The sequence below is a fragment of the Carcharhinus amblyrhynchos genome, chromosome 2 (assembly GCF_965287045.1).
Source record: "Carcharhinus amblyrhynchos chromosome 2, sCarAmb.v2.hapA, whole genome shotgun sequence".
Taxonomy (NCBI): Eukaryota; Metazoa; Chordata; class Chondrichthyes; order Carcharhiniformes; family Carcharhinidae; genus Carcharhinus; species Carcharhinus amblyrhynchos.
This window is the reverse complement of record NC_137325.1, coordinates 68427525-68444462: the sequence shown is the minus strand read 5'-3', so window position 1 is coordinate 68444462 and position 16938 is coordinate 68427525. Positions and strand designations below refer to the sequence as shown.

The 16938-nt window shown below is 43.4% G+C and overlaps 1 protein-coding gene across 2 annotated transcripts in view; it reads left to right on the top strand.

Annotated features, from left to right (window-relative positions):
- LOC145355275 (histone deacetylase 9-like) overlaps window positions 1-16938 on the top strand; it is a 781248-nt gene that overhangs the window by 522953 nt on the left and 241357 nt on the right. For both annotated transcript variants that reach the window (XM_080207173.1, XM_080207182.1), the window contains exons 12-13: window positions 552-762; window positions 11734-11960. In XM_080207173.1, the coding sequence (XP_080063299.1) occupies window positions 552-762; window positions 11734-11960 (438 nt within the window). The remainder of the gene's footprint in view (window positions 1-551; window positions 763-11733; window positions 11961-16938) is intronic.

Here is a 16938-nt window from a genome sequence, read left to right as displayed (position 1 = left end):
ATATATTTATGTATTGTGTCTGTGTTTGGAGCAATGGAACCCCTCTTCACATATATAAAAGTGCCCTGGTCCCAAAGGGCCATTCATGGGCTATCCACTGGTATTTATATGGGCCTATACAGAGGCTGCTCCGTCTAGCCTTGCAAGAGAGATTGGCCAACCATCATTCTGCCAGAGGTCTTTCTAGGCCGGAAGCAAATACAAATTTCACCGGCTTTGATGCCGAAAGAAGCCTGAAGTCACATGGTAATCACTCTTGTTTGGGAATGATTGCCTCAGTTGGAGTATGGTTTTTGGCCTATCAAAAAGCCCCAAATGGTTTTGCCATCAAGTTTTTAAGGGTGAAATTCTGAAGGGAGCCCAAGAACGCACATTCCTCCCCTAACCTGTTTACATGATAGAGGAATTGGTGGGTGGGGGGGATGGTAGAATGAATGCTTGGGGATCTAAAAGTCATTATTGCACTGGCAAAGAAAAACAAACTCTGAAGCAGCGCTCAAGATGTACATTGCAACTTAAATATTAATTTTAAAATAAACATTTTGTTGTAGGCCTCAACAGCAAACCAAGTTGCCGACAGACATGCCATTCAGGGAATGAATCAAGGAACAGCCCTTACTGGACAGTTCAGAGGAAGCATTCCCTTATCTGCTTACTTGCCACCTGCTCCTTTTGATGGGAAGGTTAACAGCACCCATCATGCCCTACTACAGCACGTACTTCTGATGGAACAAGCTCGGAAACAGAGTCCCCTCACAACTGGTGAGTTGAATTTGTAACTGAAACTTTGGATTTTAACTGAGTTTGTACTTTGCTGAGATTGATTATGTCCACGTGTAAATTAATTTTACACAAGGGATTTCTGTACAAGTTGGAATCATTTATTTCATTCAGAATTAATATGTTTCAAAACTGTCACCTGCCAATGAGATTTCTACCCTCTCACTTGCTTTAATGAAATGCTAAATGCTGATGACACAAAGATAAGTTGCTGATGACACAAAGATAAGTGGAAAAACAAATTGTGCGGAGGGTGTAGAAAGTCTGCAGAGGGATCTAGATAGGCTGAGCGAGTGGGCGAGGACCTGGCAGATGGAATACGATGTTGGCAAGTGTGAGGTTATCCACTTTGGCAGAAATAATAGTAGGAGGGACTACTATTTAAAGGGTGAAAAGCTGCAGCATGCTACGGTGCAGAGGGACCTGGGTGTCCTTGTGCATGAGTCGTAAAAACCCAGCCTACAGGTGCAGCAGGTGAACAGGAAGGCAAATGGGATGCTGTCCTTCGTAGCGAGGGGGATTGAATATAAAAGTAGGGAGGTCTTGCTGCAACTGTACAGGGCACTGGTGAGGCCGCAGCTGGAGTACTGTGTGCAGTTTTGGTCGCCGCACTTGCGCAAGGATATTTTGGCCTTGGAGGGAGTGCAGAGGAGGTTTACTAGGCTGATACCAGGGTTGAGGGGGTTCAAGTATGAGGAGAGGCTGAATAAACTAGGCTTGTACTCATTAGAGTTTAGAAGAATGAGGGGAGATCTCATTGAGACATATAAGATGATGAATGGGATGGATAGGATAGAGGTGGAGAGGCTCTTGCCGCTCAGAAAGGACAGTAGGGCTAGAGGGCACAGCCTCAAGATAAAGGGGGGGGGGGGGTGCGGTTTAGAGCAGAGTTGAGGAGGAACTTCTTCACTCAAAGGGTGTTGAATCTCTGGAATTCTCTGCCCGTTGAAGTGGTGGAGGCTGCCTCACTAAATATATTTACAACGCGGGTAGATGGGTTTTTGATAGGCAAGGGGATTAAGGGTTATGGGCAGAGGGCGGGATTGTGGAACTGAGCCACGTCAGATCAGCCATGATCTTATTGAATGGCGGGGCAGGCTCGAAAGGCTAGATGGCCTACTCCTGCTCCTATTTCTTATGTTCTTATGTTCTTTGATTGTTTTGTAACCCGTTATATTGTAGTCCTGGGAGGAAAAGAGTCAACAGCCAAGATAGCTGGAAGAGAGCAGGTGCAGTTGGGGAAATAAAATGGGATGCCGACACCAATGTAAGGAGGCCAGGTCCACTGCACACCTTCAGGGTGAGCCTTTCTCATACCTCAACTTCACCCGCGTCACAGACAATATCTGTGCCTGGCTTCTAGCAGCAGTTGAAAATCATTTATCCTGTGCCAGTCCTTTCTATACCACCTTTATTTCATGATGTGTCAACTGTGAACTTGTTGGACTACACACTTCAACCAGATGAAATTGAAGTTCTCAGCCGAGGGCTCAATTTCTGCCCCACCACCAAAATGGACCCCATCAGTCTCGCAGCAGGCACAGAGGAATTCATCAGGCGAATGAGGCTGCGGGAGTTTTTCCACAAACCCAAGAGGCCAACAGCAAACGCAATGAGACAGCCAGAGATCCGCAGTGCAGCAACCGAAGAGGAAGGAGTCCAATTGGATTCCTCCGGAAGGCTGCTGCCCTCAACTGGACATGCATGCCCAAGCCATTAGGAGGTGCGCTAACACCAGATTCATCAGCTGCACTCACAAGACAGCCCTGAACATTACCCAAGCGCAACGCAACGCCATCCACGTTCTCAAGACCAACTGCAACATTGTCATCAAACCAGCAGACGAAGGAGGGGCCATCGTCATACTGAAGAGAACAGATTACTGTAAAGAAGTGTACCGACAACTGAACAATGAGGAACACTACAGACAGTTTCCTGCAAATCCGACCAAAGAGCATACCCGTCAACTCAACACTTTGATCAAGACCTTTGATCCAGACCTTCAGAGCACCCTCCGTGCTCTCATTCCACATACTCCCCACATTGGAGATCTCTACTGCCTCACAAAGATACACAAGGCAAACAGACCTGGCCATCCCATTGTATCGGGCAATGGGACCCTGTGTGAAAACCTCTCCAGCTATGTTGAGGGCATCCTGAAACCCATTGTAGAAAGAACCTCCAGCTTTTGTCGCGACACTACGGACTTCCTACGGAAACTCAGCACACGTGGAGCAGTTGAACCAGGGACGCTCCTCGTCGCAATGGATGTCTCGGCGCTCTACACCAACATCCCCATGACGATGGCATTGCTGCAACTGCCTCAGTACTCATTGCTGACAACTGCCAGTTCATCGTCCAGTACTTCCCCAGAGCGGAGAAGCTACAACATCTTCTCCAGAGTCTTCAACATATCATTGATGAAGACGAACATCTTGCCAGGGCCATCCCCACACCCCCACTTCTTGCCTTCAAACAACTGCACAACCTCAAACAGACCATTGTTCACAGCAAACTACCCAGCCTTCAGGAGAATAGTGACCACAATACCACACAACCGTGCCACAGCAACCTCTGCAAGACATGCCGGATCATTGACATGGATGACATCATCTCACATGAGAATACCATCCACCAGGTACATGGCATATATGCTTGCAACTCGGCCAACGTTGTCTACCTGATATGCTGCAGGAAAGGATGTCCCGAAGCATGGTACATTGGGGAGACCATGCAGACGCTATGACAACAATAAATGAACATCACTTGACAATCACCAGGCAAAACTGTTCCCTTCCTGTTGGTGAACACTTCAGTGGTCACGGGCATTTGGCCTCTGACCTTCGGGTAAGCATTCTCCAAGGCGGCCTTCATGATACACGACAGCGCAGAGTCGCTGAGCAGAGACTGATAGCCAAGTTCCGCACAGATGAGAACAGTCTCAACAGGGATCTTGGGTTCATGTCGCACCACCTGTAACCCCCATGGCTTGCTGGGTTTACAAAACCTCACTTACTGTACTGTCTGGAGACAATACGCATCACTTTAACCGATGCCAAATGTTCTTTCTACTCACATTGTCTTCACCTTTAAGACTTGAATAGCAGGTTAGTCGTAAAGACTTGCATTCTAATCAGTAATCTGTAAACTGTCTGTGCTGTTATATGCTCTGTCTGAGGCCAGAACTTTCCATTCACCTGACGAAGCGGCAAACCCCGAAAGCTTGTGAGTTTACTATCAAATAAATTGGTTGGACTTTAACCTGGTGTTGTGAGACTTCTTACTACCTTTATTTCAACCAGGTCATCAGGTAATGGACTGACAATGGCTATCACTTCAGACTTCTTAGGAATCTGGTTGTACAAATGTTCAGTCATGAAACCATTGTAGCTCTATGTCATGACCACAAACATAACTGAGCAGGAAGTCAGCGTGCTCAGTGTCAACTCAGCATGAACCATTTGGGAAGAGCTTTATAAGACAGTGCTGAGCGTGTATCCTGATTTGTGGTTGTCCTGTGCATGTGACATAGCCTCTTGATATTTAGGAACCAGCTCCAAGAAGTGAAGCAGGGAGTAGAGAAAGAAACACAGCACAAAGAGGAGGAAGAAGAAGAGCAACATTGATCTCCAGTGTTCAAGTTGCCAAAGTTCTCGGAGAACAACTCAATTCTATCTATATCGATTCCATTCCAATTCTATGGCATGAGATAAAGGCAAAATATTGTAGATGCTGGAATCTGAAACAAAAACAGGAAATGATGAAAAATCTCAGCAGGTTGATGGCATCTGTGGAGAGAGAAGAGAGCCAATGTTTCAAGTTAGGAGGCCTAACCTTTAATGTTAGCTCTGTTCTCTCTCCACAGAGGCTGTCAGACCTGCTGAGATTTTCCAGCGTTTTCTGTTTTTGTTTGAGGGATGAGGATTTTCCCTCCTTTATCTGTGAATTTTATATTAAATATGGCAAGAACGGCAATGGATACTTTGTGAACTTCATTCAAACCACAAACATCAGCTCATGATTGGTTCCTCGATACATACTCATGCATCAACAGTATGAGTAAAATGATGGTGAAAGGGCAAAACCCAGCAGTCTGTCAATCCAAGGGACAAGGTGCATGTGTCAGGCAAGTGAAGAACTGCATACCAGACCATGAATGTTTTCTCGTTCAGCTGAAATGGAGCAACTTAAGTCCTGAGAGGAATCCTATTCCTGCCAAAAGATTTGTAGGTTCGGTTTCAATGAGAACATTTCTTTTACCTTGCTCTCAAAGTTTGAAAAGTAGTAAACAGTGTAGACTTGTTGGGGGTGTCATCCCATGGTGAAAGCAGCACTGATTGAATCCATTGGTTGGTGGTGGGGGTTGTAGAGGGTTAACGGAAAGGGAAGTTGATCGTGGGCCTTAGTCCTCGAACAGTTAATATTTCCAAATTTTAGATTCAGAAATTCATTGCAAATTGCAGATGGTAGTAAATTATTGGGGAAGTGGAATCGTAAGATACAGTTGGGAAGTCACAAAATGAGTTGGACCAAATATGGACAGAAGAATGGCAAATAAAACTCAATGCAGATAAATGTAAGATATTACACTGAGGAAGAAAAATTGGATGATAGAAATGTTCCATGAATGGTACTAAAACAGTGAAGAATGAAGTTGGGAGATCTCTGAATTTTTGCAGATTAAAATCTCCAATTATTGCAGCATGGCATTCAACAAAATAGAATGAGAACAACCTAGTGAAGTCAATAGAGGAGATCATGATTAAAATCTACAATGTTTTGGTCAGATCTCATATTAAGCATTGTATCCAATCAGATCACTGCGGAACAACAGTTGTATTCACATTTGTCCCCAAATGTGTTCTGTCAGCGTCAGCAACTGACCCCCAGTATGTAGGCCCTTTTTCCTATTCTCTGACCACCCCCCCCACCCAGTTAGAAGAGCTAACAATTAAACCTGCTACCACGTTCTCCTCTTTGAAATATCATCCCTCTTGTCCTTGATTATCAGGGGAACCATTTTCAATTCTTTAACAAGTCAATCCACTCTTTGCCTAATAGCTGCGTCAAATGGATATAAAATGAACTTTTACTTTACTTGAGCTTTCTTTTACACAAGGCCAAAATCTCAGTGTTAATCATACCTACATCCTCTCCATGGTAAAATGGATGAAAACACAAAACACAACAGCCAAAAACAAGAATAGAACATTCCTGATGGTTTAAGGAGAGTGAGTGTAATGACCCTGATATCGTTGCTGGCTTTCCATTGAACAGACTATTTCTATCAAGTGATGCAAGCATTGATGCATTGCTGGTTGACCAATTTGGTATATTTCACCTCGTGCAGCTTGAACTGATCTAGAGAAATTAAAATTCCATGGCTTTGGTCAGCTGTAGTCACTAACAAAATGATCTGTGTCAAGAATCTTATCTGAGGACAATTTAAGGAATTTGGCATATACATGGTATTGCCTCCCCTGTGAAGACAACATTCCCTCAGTCATATTCAGTTTAGAGACACTGATGCTTAGTTAGCCTATTTTACTGATAAAAGTCAGTGTCTCATTTCTCCTTAGTTATTCAATTCATTCTTTAGAGTAAGTAGACAAAGATAGAGGAACACCCTGAAGACTCTAATTGAATTTTGGTTGCAGTGGCTAAAATTCCAATTTAAAGTCATCTAACAGATGGAAAATACAGAAAAACTAAAGCAGATAACTATAACCCAAGTTTATTTTTAATTTGCTCATGGGATGTGGGCATCGCTGGCTGGGCCAGGATTTATTGCCCATTCCTGAGGCCAGTTTAGAGTCAGCCGCATTGTGGTGGATCTGGAGCCACATGTGGCCTGACCAAGTATGGACCCAGATTTTCTTCCTTATAGGATATTAATGAACCAGTTCGGTTTTTATGACAATCAGCAATGGTTTCATGGTCAACATTAGACATTTAATTCCCAAGTTATTTTAATTGAATTTCACCCTGTGCCACAGTGAACTCAGATCCCATGGGTCTCTGGATTATTGGTGCAGCGACAATATGACTAGGTCATTGCCTCCCCAAATAAGAAACTGCAATCTCAAAGGATCAAAGTTTTCCTCCTAGCACTGCTCATTTTGTAAGTGCACAGTCATTAATAGCTTAGCCTAACAGAAAAGTCACCAGTGGCTTAATTTAATGACGGATATTGTAGTTCTGATTTCAGAGCTGAAAGTGGGGGCCTGCCCCACTCTGGTAGCAGCAAGACCCCAGGGTGACATTTTGTCAGTGGGAAACAATTAAGAAGCTATCTTCCGGGCAGTAGCCCAAAGGAGTGCTGTCAACCCGATCGGTAACAGCACTGCTAATGGCAGCCATTTCTGAGACTGCAGTTCCCTGGATGCGGAAAGCTCAATGGCAAGGGATCCATGAAGAGCTGGTCATTTGTGGGTGCTGTGGTTGCAAAGGACTGGCGAAAGAGGCTAGCAGGGTGCCAGGGCAATGCCCAGTGGCAAAATGCCAAAGCAGGGGAGGTGGTCCTTAATTGGCTATTTAAATGGCTCAAGGACAGTCATGCTGCTAAGCTTTCTGGTGGTAATATGTAATGGCAGCAGAAAAATGTTGGCCTCCCCTCCTGGCTCCTTACCTGCCATATTTCCAACCCTCCCACCTCCCAGCTTGACTCCAGTAAGCTGGGAAAATTCAGCTAGAAGGCAATTTGGATGCATGAACATTTAGAGGTTTCAACTGAAGGTGAGAATCCCACCATACTAAAATATGGCTTGATCAAAAACTGATATTTAACATAAATTGGACAAGGGAGAGAGAAAGGCTTTGTCTAATTGTTTTCCAGCATATGGACTTGGAAATCAGCCTTGACATCTTTAACCTCTCATTTCAATAGAACACTTCACTCATGATATGGAAGCCCCTGCAGTATATTTATACCCTTCCTCTATAAACACATCACTCAAATCAAAGCTATGGTGGTAGTGAGTATTTGTAGAACAGCTTTAAGTACTCAAGCCTGCATTTGGTTTTATCCAAACTTTTTTTTTTAAGTGATTACTGTCATTAAAAAAATCTGAAACTAACTGAAAAGACTGTCTCTATAAATACTGGTTCAAACAAAGATTTGACATCAGTTTTTAATTTTTGTTTTGGCATCACTGGATATAAGATCAAAGTATTATTTTCTTTAAAGCACCAGTCAGAAGAAATGAATAGAAATGCTCTCTTACATGCACACTGTCAATCAATAACATAATGTGCAATGGACTTCTTTCATGAAACAGTTGCCAAAGTGTTTAATATGGAAATAATCTTGCTGCAGCCATGGAATTCACTAATCAGATACAGTATGTCCCTCCTGTTGATAGATTTTGATATATTTGTTTCTAATAGTGGCATAGCCATCTTTCTGCTATCTAGCTAATCTTTAAGAAGAACAGCTAACAGAATCTGTGGCGAGGGGTTGCAAATCAGCTCTTCAGGACTCAAATGATGGTGCAAAATAATTGGATTTATACGGCTTGATTTTGTGGTGATAATAATCGTAAGGTGATCAATGTGCATCTTTTTTTTAAATGGAGAAATTGGACAACAACATCTGGCAGCTACATGAGTGCAATTACATACTCGAATCCAAAAGGTGTTTTTTTGAAATGCTGCACTCCCCCAAAAACTGCACAAAAATGTCATTTTGATTGTTTGGCTTAAGAATCAAATATATTGCATGGCTTGCAGTTCCTGTGCATATCTCATAAATAAGGACTAAATGCATAATAAAAGCTAGGGCTATCTATTCCGCTCAAAGTATCCTTTTAACAATGCGATAAGTCTTGATTACAGCCAAATAAACTCTCTGACACTGAATATTAACCCTCCAAATGTGAAGTCTCATTTCTTTAGTATTTACTTATAGTTTGAGTTTTTTTCATATATTTTCTTTTTCTTTCCTCTGTCACTTTTACTCTTTCTCTCTATCCAATATTTCTTTATTTCACCTTCTAACATTGAATTCAGTAATTTGTAGTAATCTTACTAAGGCCAGTCTTCCATCACCAATCACCATTTATTTACAGTGAGATTTAAATGCTGTTCAACGGTAACAAAGTTCAAAACAGTCCTGTGCTTTTTGATTGCCAGCCTGAGTGGAGCCTGCTGGTTTAAACCCCTCAATGCTCCTTCCCTATTGGATGAACCTCCATTCTCCTAATAAGGGAGTTCATATTCAATGAGGTGCATGGGGAGATCAATTAATGAACCCCTCAAGTCTGTTTCTTCCCCTGCAACCCTGCCACAGGGATGGGGCAGGGGATGTGGGGGTACTGTCTTATCCATTGCTTAGCGATCAGTATGGGGTCAGCTGGAGGCAAGACTGGATCGGGGGTGTGAAGCAGATGGGAGACCTTCACTTCCAAAGAGAGTGACATAAAGCCACTGACCCTGGCTCTGCTTGATGTCTCACTTCAGTAGGGGCAGGGGTCTCTTCTGTTTCCATATCGGAGTCCGTACCTTCACCACCCAGAATGGCTGGTGTGGGGTTTGTTCAGTACTTCATTTCTGTTTTCTCAAGTGACAATTCTTATTTCACTGTCATTTGTATTTTGTCAGTTTGATCTATGTGCCTTTCCAGAAAGGGGAGGATCGATTATTTACCATATCTTGCTAATTTATGGAACAGGTTTAATTGTCAGTAATGTATGAGGCCTTATCTTGGAAACCAAAATAAACCTCTATGTACAGCTTGAACAGCAGTGGCAGTAGAAAATGGGTAGTAGGGAACACAGCGAGAACCCGAAGAAATTATTTAACACTGTTAAAGGAAGGCAGGAATACTTGTATAAATGCAGCTGGGAAGTGTAAAGTAGCAGATTGTCAATATGTGCCCAGATATCCAGTGCTGAATTTGCAAAATAGGGTGGATGGGAGGCCTGGGTTGGGATGCTGTTTTGGAAAGTCAGTGCAGATCGATGGGCCAAATGGCCTTTTCTGCACTATAAAATTTTATGGTTCTATGTAAAATCTATGAAATAGATAACAGGTGGGACAGAGTTAACCCTTCACTGACACTTCTGCAAGAAAAGTACAATTTCCATTGAAATGGTTGTTAGGCTTGAATGGATAAATCCACACTTTTTATGCTGGGATTCAACAGAGAGAACCTATACTGACATATCACCCATGGGATTCTAGAAGATTCCCCAATTTGTCTGCAAACGGTCATATTAATAGGCTCATATTTTGGTTGCCTTCCATCATCTAATAGACCGGATGTTTTTTTGCTCCTCCACATTTGCGAGGAGTGCATTGGAGCCTTGGCAGGTTTTTAAAAGCAGCCGTAGAGGCCATTGTTGCAAAAGTAAGCCATGGAATCAGACAACTTGTCCAATGCAGTGCTGGGTGAGCAACTAGCACAAAGGAAGAGTCATTGAGGAGCCATGGCCTTTGAGGATTGATCTGTGGATTATTTGGAAGGGGGATCAATTGAGACAGGCCTGAAAGGGAATTGCATTGGGCAGCACTGGGGATGTTGCAGCCACAACACATTTCCAATCATCGGGTGGGTTCCTCCCCCGATCATCCACACTATCACATTTCTCCAGTTGATGACTCCTAAAGAACATGGCACTCATCCTTTCAGGGCAGAGAAGACCATTGATGGACTTGTGGCACTACAGCCAAGTTCTCCGGATGACCCTATGGCTGCTGACTTCCCCTGTAACCTCTGTCCTGGATTGCTAATTAGGTAGTGAGGTCACTTCCTTTAGTCCTTGAGGAAGAGGACTTCCCATGTTGTTTGAGCAACTGATAGGGAATCTTGCAAAGAGTAGTCACTGAATCATGGGGCCACTCAGGATCTTCCATACTGACAAGTGCTTCTTCATGAATTTCTCTGAGGTAGATGGGCTGCATGGTCCAAGGTTGAGGGGCTGAAGGGTCAAAGGCTGATGGAATGAAGAAGTCACTGATCTCTTGCTCGGCTGAAGGATCACTAAATTAACAAATTGGGGCAAAAAGACAGTAGCCCATAAAGGGATAATGCAACAAAGGAGACAAAATTGTAAAGAAAACTTCAAACATCAAACCAAACCAATAAAACACTCCAGTTCTCATTATACTGAGTGGGCACGGGGATTTGTGGGGCTATGAGGAACGAGCAGGGGAGTGCAACTTATTTGACAACTTTCAAAGAGTGTCACAAACACCTGGGACTAAGTGGTCTTCTGTGCTCATTGTTCCACGATCCTGAGACTTTTCTGATGAATCCCTTTGCTGCTCAGTGAGCTTGCTCAGTAAAAGGATCAGTTCTCATGAATTTTCTGTATACTACAGTGATGAACTTGTGTCGATTTACACTCAAGTATTTAAGTGCTAATTGGCCCAAAGTCTCCTGATAGCAAAATAATGGATTCCTGGAGTTGGAAGATAATTTACTTTGCAATTGTTCTCACTTTTATTTTTAAGATTTGTTCTACAACCAATATCCTTAGCGCACCTGAAATTTTAGACATCTTGGTGACAATAATATCATTATGTTTTAGTATATATGACACTTATATACACGTCATTTAAAACAGCTGTGTAAGGTTTTTAGATAAAAATAGGCTGATTTTCTTGAGCAGTCTGCATCTGTTTGCTGGTTGGGTCACTGTGCCTAAAGAATGCAGACCTATGCAGTCTTGAAATACCCTAAATTTGTTAGGGTAGGAAATTCAAAAGTATTTAACAAGATGAAAGAACTGGAATTATGAGTCTCTGAACACTTTTTGCCCTAAGGAATTTGCATCTGGGGGCAAGGCAATTCCCGGGGACATTTGTTATGAAAATATTTCCATTACCTATTGTGAATTGAAGTGATTTATAAATAAACCCTGAATTCAATTTGGTTCTCCGATATGGAGGAATATGACTTGTAAGGTATCATATCCGAACTACTGTTAACTAAATCATTGTGCTGGATTTTAGGTGTGGCTTCACTTCATGCTCATTCTCCATTGGGAGTAGCGGGGGACAGATTATCACCAACACTCAGAACTGCAAACAAGTTGCCACGTCACAGGCCACTTAATCGAACACACTCTGCGCCACTCCCGCAAAGCACACAGGCCTTGGCACAACTGGTTGTTCAACAGCAGCACCAACAGTTCCTGGAAAAACAGAAGCAGTACCAGCAGCAGATACAGTTGACCAAGGTCAGTGCTTCTTTTGTGTCAACAGTCAGTGGCAATTGGTATTTAAAATGTACACGTCTATGGCAACTTGCTGAACACATCCTTCTTCACTGAAGCTTGAACTCATTAAACTTAAAGTGTATCTGAAACCAGCAGTTTGTATTGAAATGCCATTCTTATTTTCCATCAAGTGAAAATAGAAATTGCTGGCAATGCTCAGCATCTGTTGGGAGAGAAACAGAATTAATTGGTGGAATTTAGTGCACTTCCTCTGCACTTATGCTGCCCCTACCTGCCACCCAGAAGCAGGTTGAGAGGCACGGGCATGGCTGTATCATGGAGTTGTGAGCCCACTATCATCTTCACTCCTCAGAATTCTCCTGTTTGAGAATCGCCTTTCCCCTGCATGGCCAACTGAAGCCCTTAAGCAGCCACTTAAAGGCCTCAACCTGCCACCCCTGGTATTGTATTAATGGCAGAAACGCCATATCATGCGGGCAAACCACTGCATATAGACTGACAGGCAAGCATGTAACCTAACAGAGAAGTCCCTTCTTTTGGATACCTTTTTATTACTTACGTGGCGAAAAACTGCAGCAGGCGACGGTGCAGAGGGACCTCGGGGTCCTTGTGCATGAGTTGCAAAAACCCAGCCTGCAGGTGCAGCAGGTGGTCAGGAAGGCTAATGGGATGCTGGCCTTCATAGCGAGGGGGATTGAATATAAAAGTAGGGAGGTCTTGCTGCGGCTGTATAGGGCATTGGTGAGGCCGCAGCTGGAGTACTGTGTGCAGTTTTGGTCGCCGTACTTACGCAAGGATATTTTGGCCTTGAAGGGAGTGCAGAGGAGGTTTACTAGGCTGATTCCGGAGTTGAGGGGGTTGAACTATGAGGAGAGGCTGAATAAACAAGGCTTGTAGTCGTTAGAGTTTAGAAGAATGAGGGGGGATCTCATTGAGACATATAAGATGATGAATGGGATGGATAGGATAGAGGTGGAGAGACTCTTCCTGCTCAGAAAGGACAGTAGGACTAGGGGGCACAGCCTCAAGATAAAGGGGGGGGGACGGTTTAGAACAGAGTTGAGGAGGAACTTCTTCACTCAAAGGGTGGTGAATCTCTGGAATTCTCTGCCCGTTGAGGTGGTGGAGGCTGCCTCACTAAATATTTTTAAGACGCGGGTTGATGGGTTTTTGATAAGCGAGGGGATTAAGGGTTATGGGGAGAGGGCGGGAATGTGGAACTGAGCCACGACAGATCAGCCATGATCTTAATGAATGGCGGGGCAGGCTCGAAGGGCTGGATGGCCTACTCCTCCTCCTATTTCTTATGTTCTTATGTTTTGCCCAATGGAGGGAGTTGAAGGTGGCAAGGGCTGTCCTTGCAGGAAGACACCCCTGTCCTTCACACTGACCACCATCTCCCACCCCTACCAGCATACCTGAATGGCCTTTGTTTTTTGAGGCCCCAGTGTCAATCCTTCTCCTGGGGTATATTAAGTACTGGCATTGGCCGCTGCTTCCAGTGGTGCTGTTGATTCTGAAGAGTTGCCGGCTTTTGACTGACCAATACCTCTTAGGAGTGGGGCATCCACCGTGGAGCACTCAGAAACCCAGACAGCAGGCAACAGTGGTTGGCTTTTAATCATAGCAAGGCTCCTGCAGGTGTTCACAATGAGGTTGGTATCAGCTGTCCAGACTGTGAATGGGCCCCTACCACAACAATTAATATTCCATCCAATGTTTCTTGTGGTTCATGTTTTATCAGAATGATATTTAATATGTTGGAGACTGATCTGCCTGCCATCCATTTATGGTTCTCCTTCAATTATTTAACTCACACACACACACAACAGGATGTAAATGGGTCACTGGTCTACATAATATTTTATCTGTGAGTTACATACTATGGAATCATAGAACCCCAACATTGCAGAAAGAAGCCATGCTGCCCATTGAGTCTGCACTGACTCTCTAAAAGGGCATCCCACCCATGCCCTCAGCTCCATCCTATCTCCAAATCCCTGCGCATTTACCATGGCCAATCCACCTAGCCTGTACCTCTGTGGGAGGGAACTGGAGCACTCTGAAGAAACCCATGCAGACACGGAGAATATTCAAGCTCTTCAGTCACCCAAGGCCGGAATTGAACCTGCAACCACTGTGTCACCCACATAATGAACCAAATCGGATCAAAGAGCTACTATTTTTCTGTTTGGAACAACAATGTGACAACTCCATTCCCTTAAAAGGTCTATTGGTGAAAACAATAATTTCTTCCAATTAAACACTGAGAAAACCAAAGCTATTGTCCTCGCACCACTCTCTGCATCATCCCTCCACCCCATATTTCTGACAAATTCTGTTTCCCCCAGAATCAATTTTATTCTGCTCCCTGGCCTGTCACAGACCATACTAGGTTGTTTGCAATGCCACAGTCTTGTTTAATGCTTAGCTGAACTTCCATCCTCATAACCAACTTTCTTTCACAAGAACATCCAACTCCAAAATATTATCCGTCAATGCCCCATCTTAGCTCGTCTGCTGCTGAAATTCTTATCTGTTTCCAGGCTTCATTGTTGCAATTCTCTTGTGACAGTACCCTACCCTCTACCCTGCTAAAACTTCAAATTACTTAGATCTGCAGAAAGTTTTTCTCACCCATTACCCCTGTGCATTGGACCCTGGTTCATCAACTTCCCAAATTCGAAATGCCCATTCTTTTGCTCAAATGCCTTCATTTTTTCCTGTATCGCTATAACCTCCTTCAGCCCTACAATGCTCTGACAACTGCAATTCTAAGCTCTCTTTTCATCCTCGTGTTGAATTTTCAGTCATCTAGATCTGGAGTTCTGAAACAAATTGAACCTTTTTCCCCACGTCTCCTCCTCTAACACCCTTATTCAAACCTATATCTTGATCAACATTTTTGCCACCTTTCCTAATATATCCTTCTTTGATTTGCCAAAAGCCCCTTCACAGATTGTGTTTCGGTGGATCATTCCTGTTTAAATCTGTTATATAAATGTCTTGCCACTCATCACAGTCTATGCATTGAATGTAGGACGTCTCAGGCTATTTTTGCTCAACTAATCTGAATAAATTCAAAGGCATTTGCAGTGTTTAAAACATCATTAAAAATACTTTCAGTCACCTTTTGTTGTTGTTCTTACTCATGAACTATCGATTTGCACACCAGCCTTTTGAGTTGCTGTTTGTTTTCACTGCTGTTAGATTTTTACAGGAGGGTTAGGATTTTAAAAGATATGTTGAACTACTCATTGATACCGACATAAAAACGTTACTCCCTGCGTGACACTTTCACAGACCCTGTGTTCTCGGGCCAGAGAGTAGGATATGTCTCCCACCTGCTGAGGCAGACAGGTATTACTTTCTTTGATGTGCTTTCTACTGAGACTCATGCAGCCCTTCAGTGGCTCATTTAGTTGCATTCCTTCTCTCTCTCTCTGAAACCGCTGTGGCTTAGAGAGCCCTGTAAATTATGTCCATTTTAATTTCCTGAATTGAAGCAGTTGTACATGAAAAATGGAAATTGTTGCAGGCTTATAACAGTAAATTTCACTCGTGTGCAAAGGCAATGGAGTTCTTTGCCTATTAACTTTTGTTTGATGAAATGCTATAAATAAAGTGACAGGATCAGGTTTTATATCTTCATCCTTAATGGTTCATATGACCAGCACTACACTATCACTGTGGAACTCTAACATCTGCAACTATAAGAAAGTCATTTATTTTTTTCAAAATATTATTCTACAACAACAGCACCTTGTATTGCTATTTAATCTAATTAAATGTTCCAGGGCACTTCAGTGGAGCATTCTGAAATCAGATTTAACACTGAGTCACATAAGGAGATATTAAGGCAGTTGACCAAAAGCTGGCTCAGAAGTAGGTTTTAACGAGCATCTTATAGGACCAAAGCGTAGTCGAGGAGTTTAGGAAGGAATTTCCAGAGTTTAATGCCCAGGTCGCTGAAGGCATGGCCATCAATGGTGGAGCAATTAAAATCAAGGAAGTTTGTGAGGACAAAATTAGAGGACAACAGATCTCTTGGAGGGTGTGAAGTTGAAGGAGATTAGAGCTGGGGCGGGGTGGGGGGGGGGAGGTGGGGGCAGTGGTGGGGATCAGAAAATTAAGATGAGAATCTTGAAATACAAGGAGCAGAATTTTACATTCCCCCCATCCAGCCTCAAAGTGGGTGCTGAGACGAGGAGAATGCAAAATTGATGGAAACCCTCTTGGGAACCAGCCCACCCAAATTTGGACAAAATTTCACACGAGCTGGCATGGCCTCAGATGGGAAACATACCCTTTCACTTAATAAGGCCACTTAAGAGCCTTATCCCACCACCCTAAAAAATAAGGTGGTGCGGGTTGGTTGGGAAAGTGAAAATGAAACTTTTCATCATCTTGGACAAGGCGGGGAGGTGACTGTTTGGGAGTACGGGGACCTCACTCTGAAGGCCACTCAGAGTTGCCTCCTCCCCCCAGATGTTGGGAACTCTGGGACCCCTTTCTCCACCACTAGCCCCCCCCCCCTCCCTGCAGCCTACCCCTCAACATTACAATCACCCCACCTCCCAACCTCCTAAGGTGTTCCTCACCCTTGCACCCAGGGGCTCCCAAAACTTACGTTTTGCAACAATCCCAGGTTGTAATTCAAGGCGGAGCATTGCAGTTCCAAGCCCCTTGCATGCTCCCCCATACCCTTCATGTCCATGCATTCAGTATACATGACGTACAGACCCAGTAAACCATGTAATAACAAAGGCAAGTGTTTGAAATACTTATGAACAAAATTTTTTTTAAAAATTTCACTTTAATAAAAGTGCCAATCAGAAGCAGCCATTCATGGTATCAGTAACAGCAGTTTTTCCCTTCACAACTTATAATCTTGTCCAAATAAACATGCAGACAATGAAACACCACACTGAAGAAAAAAATAACTTATTATAAACTCAAAGATATGGCAACAGCAGAG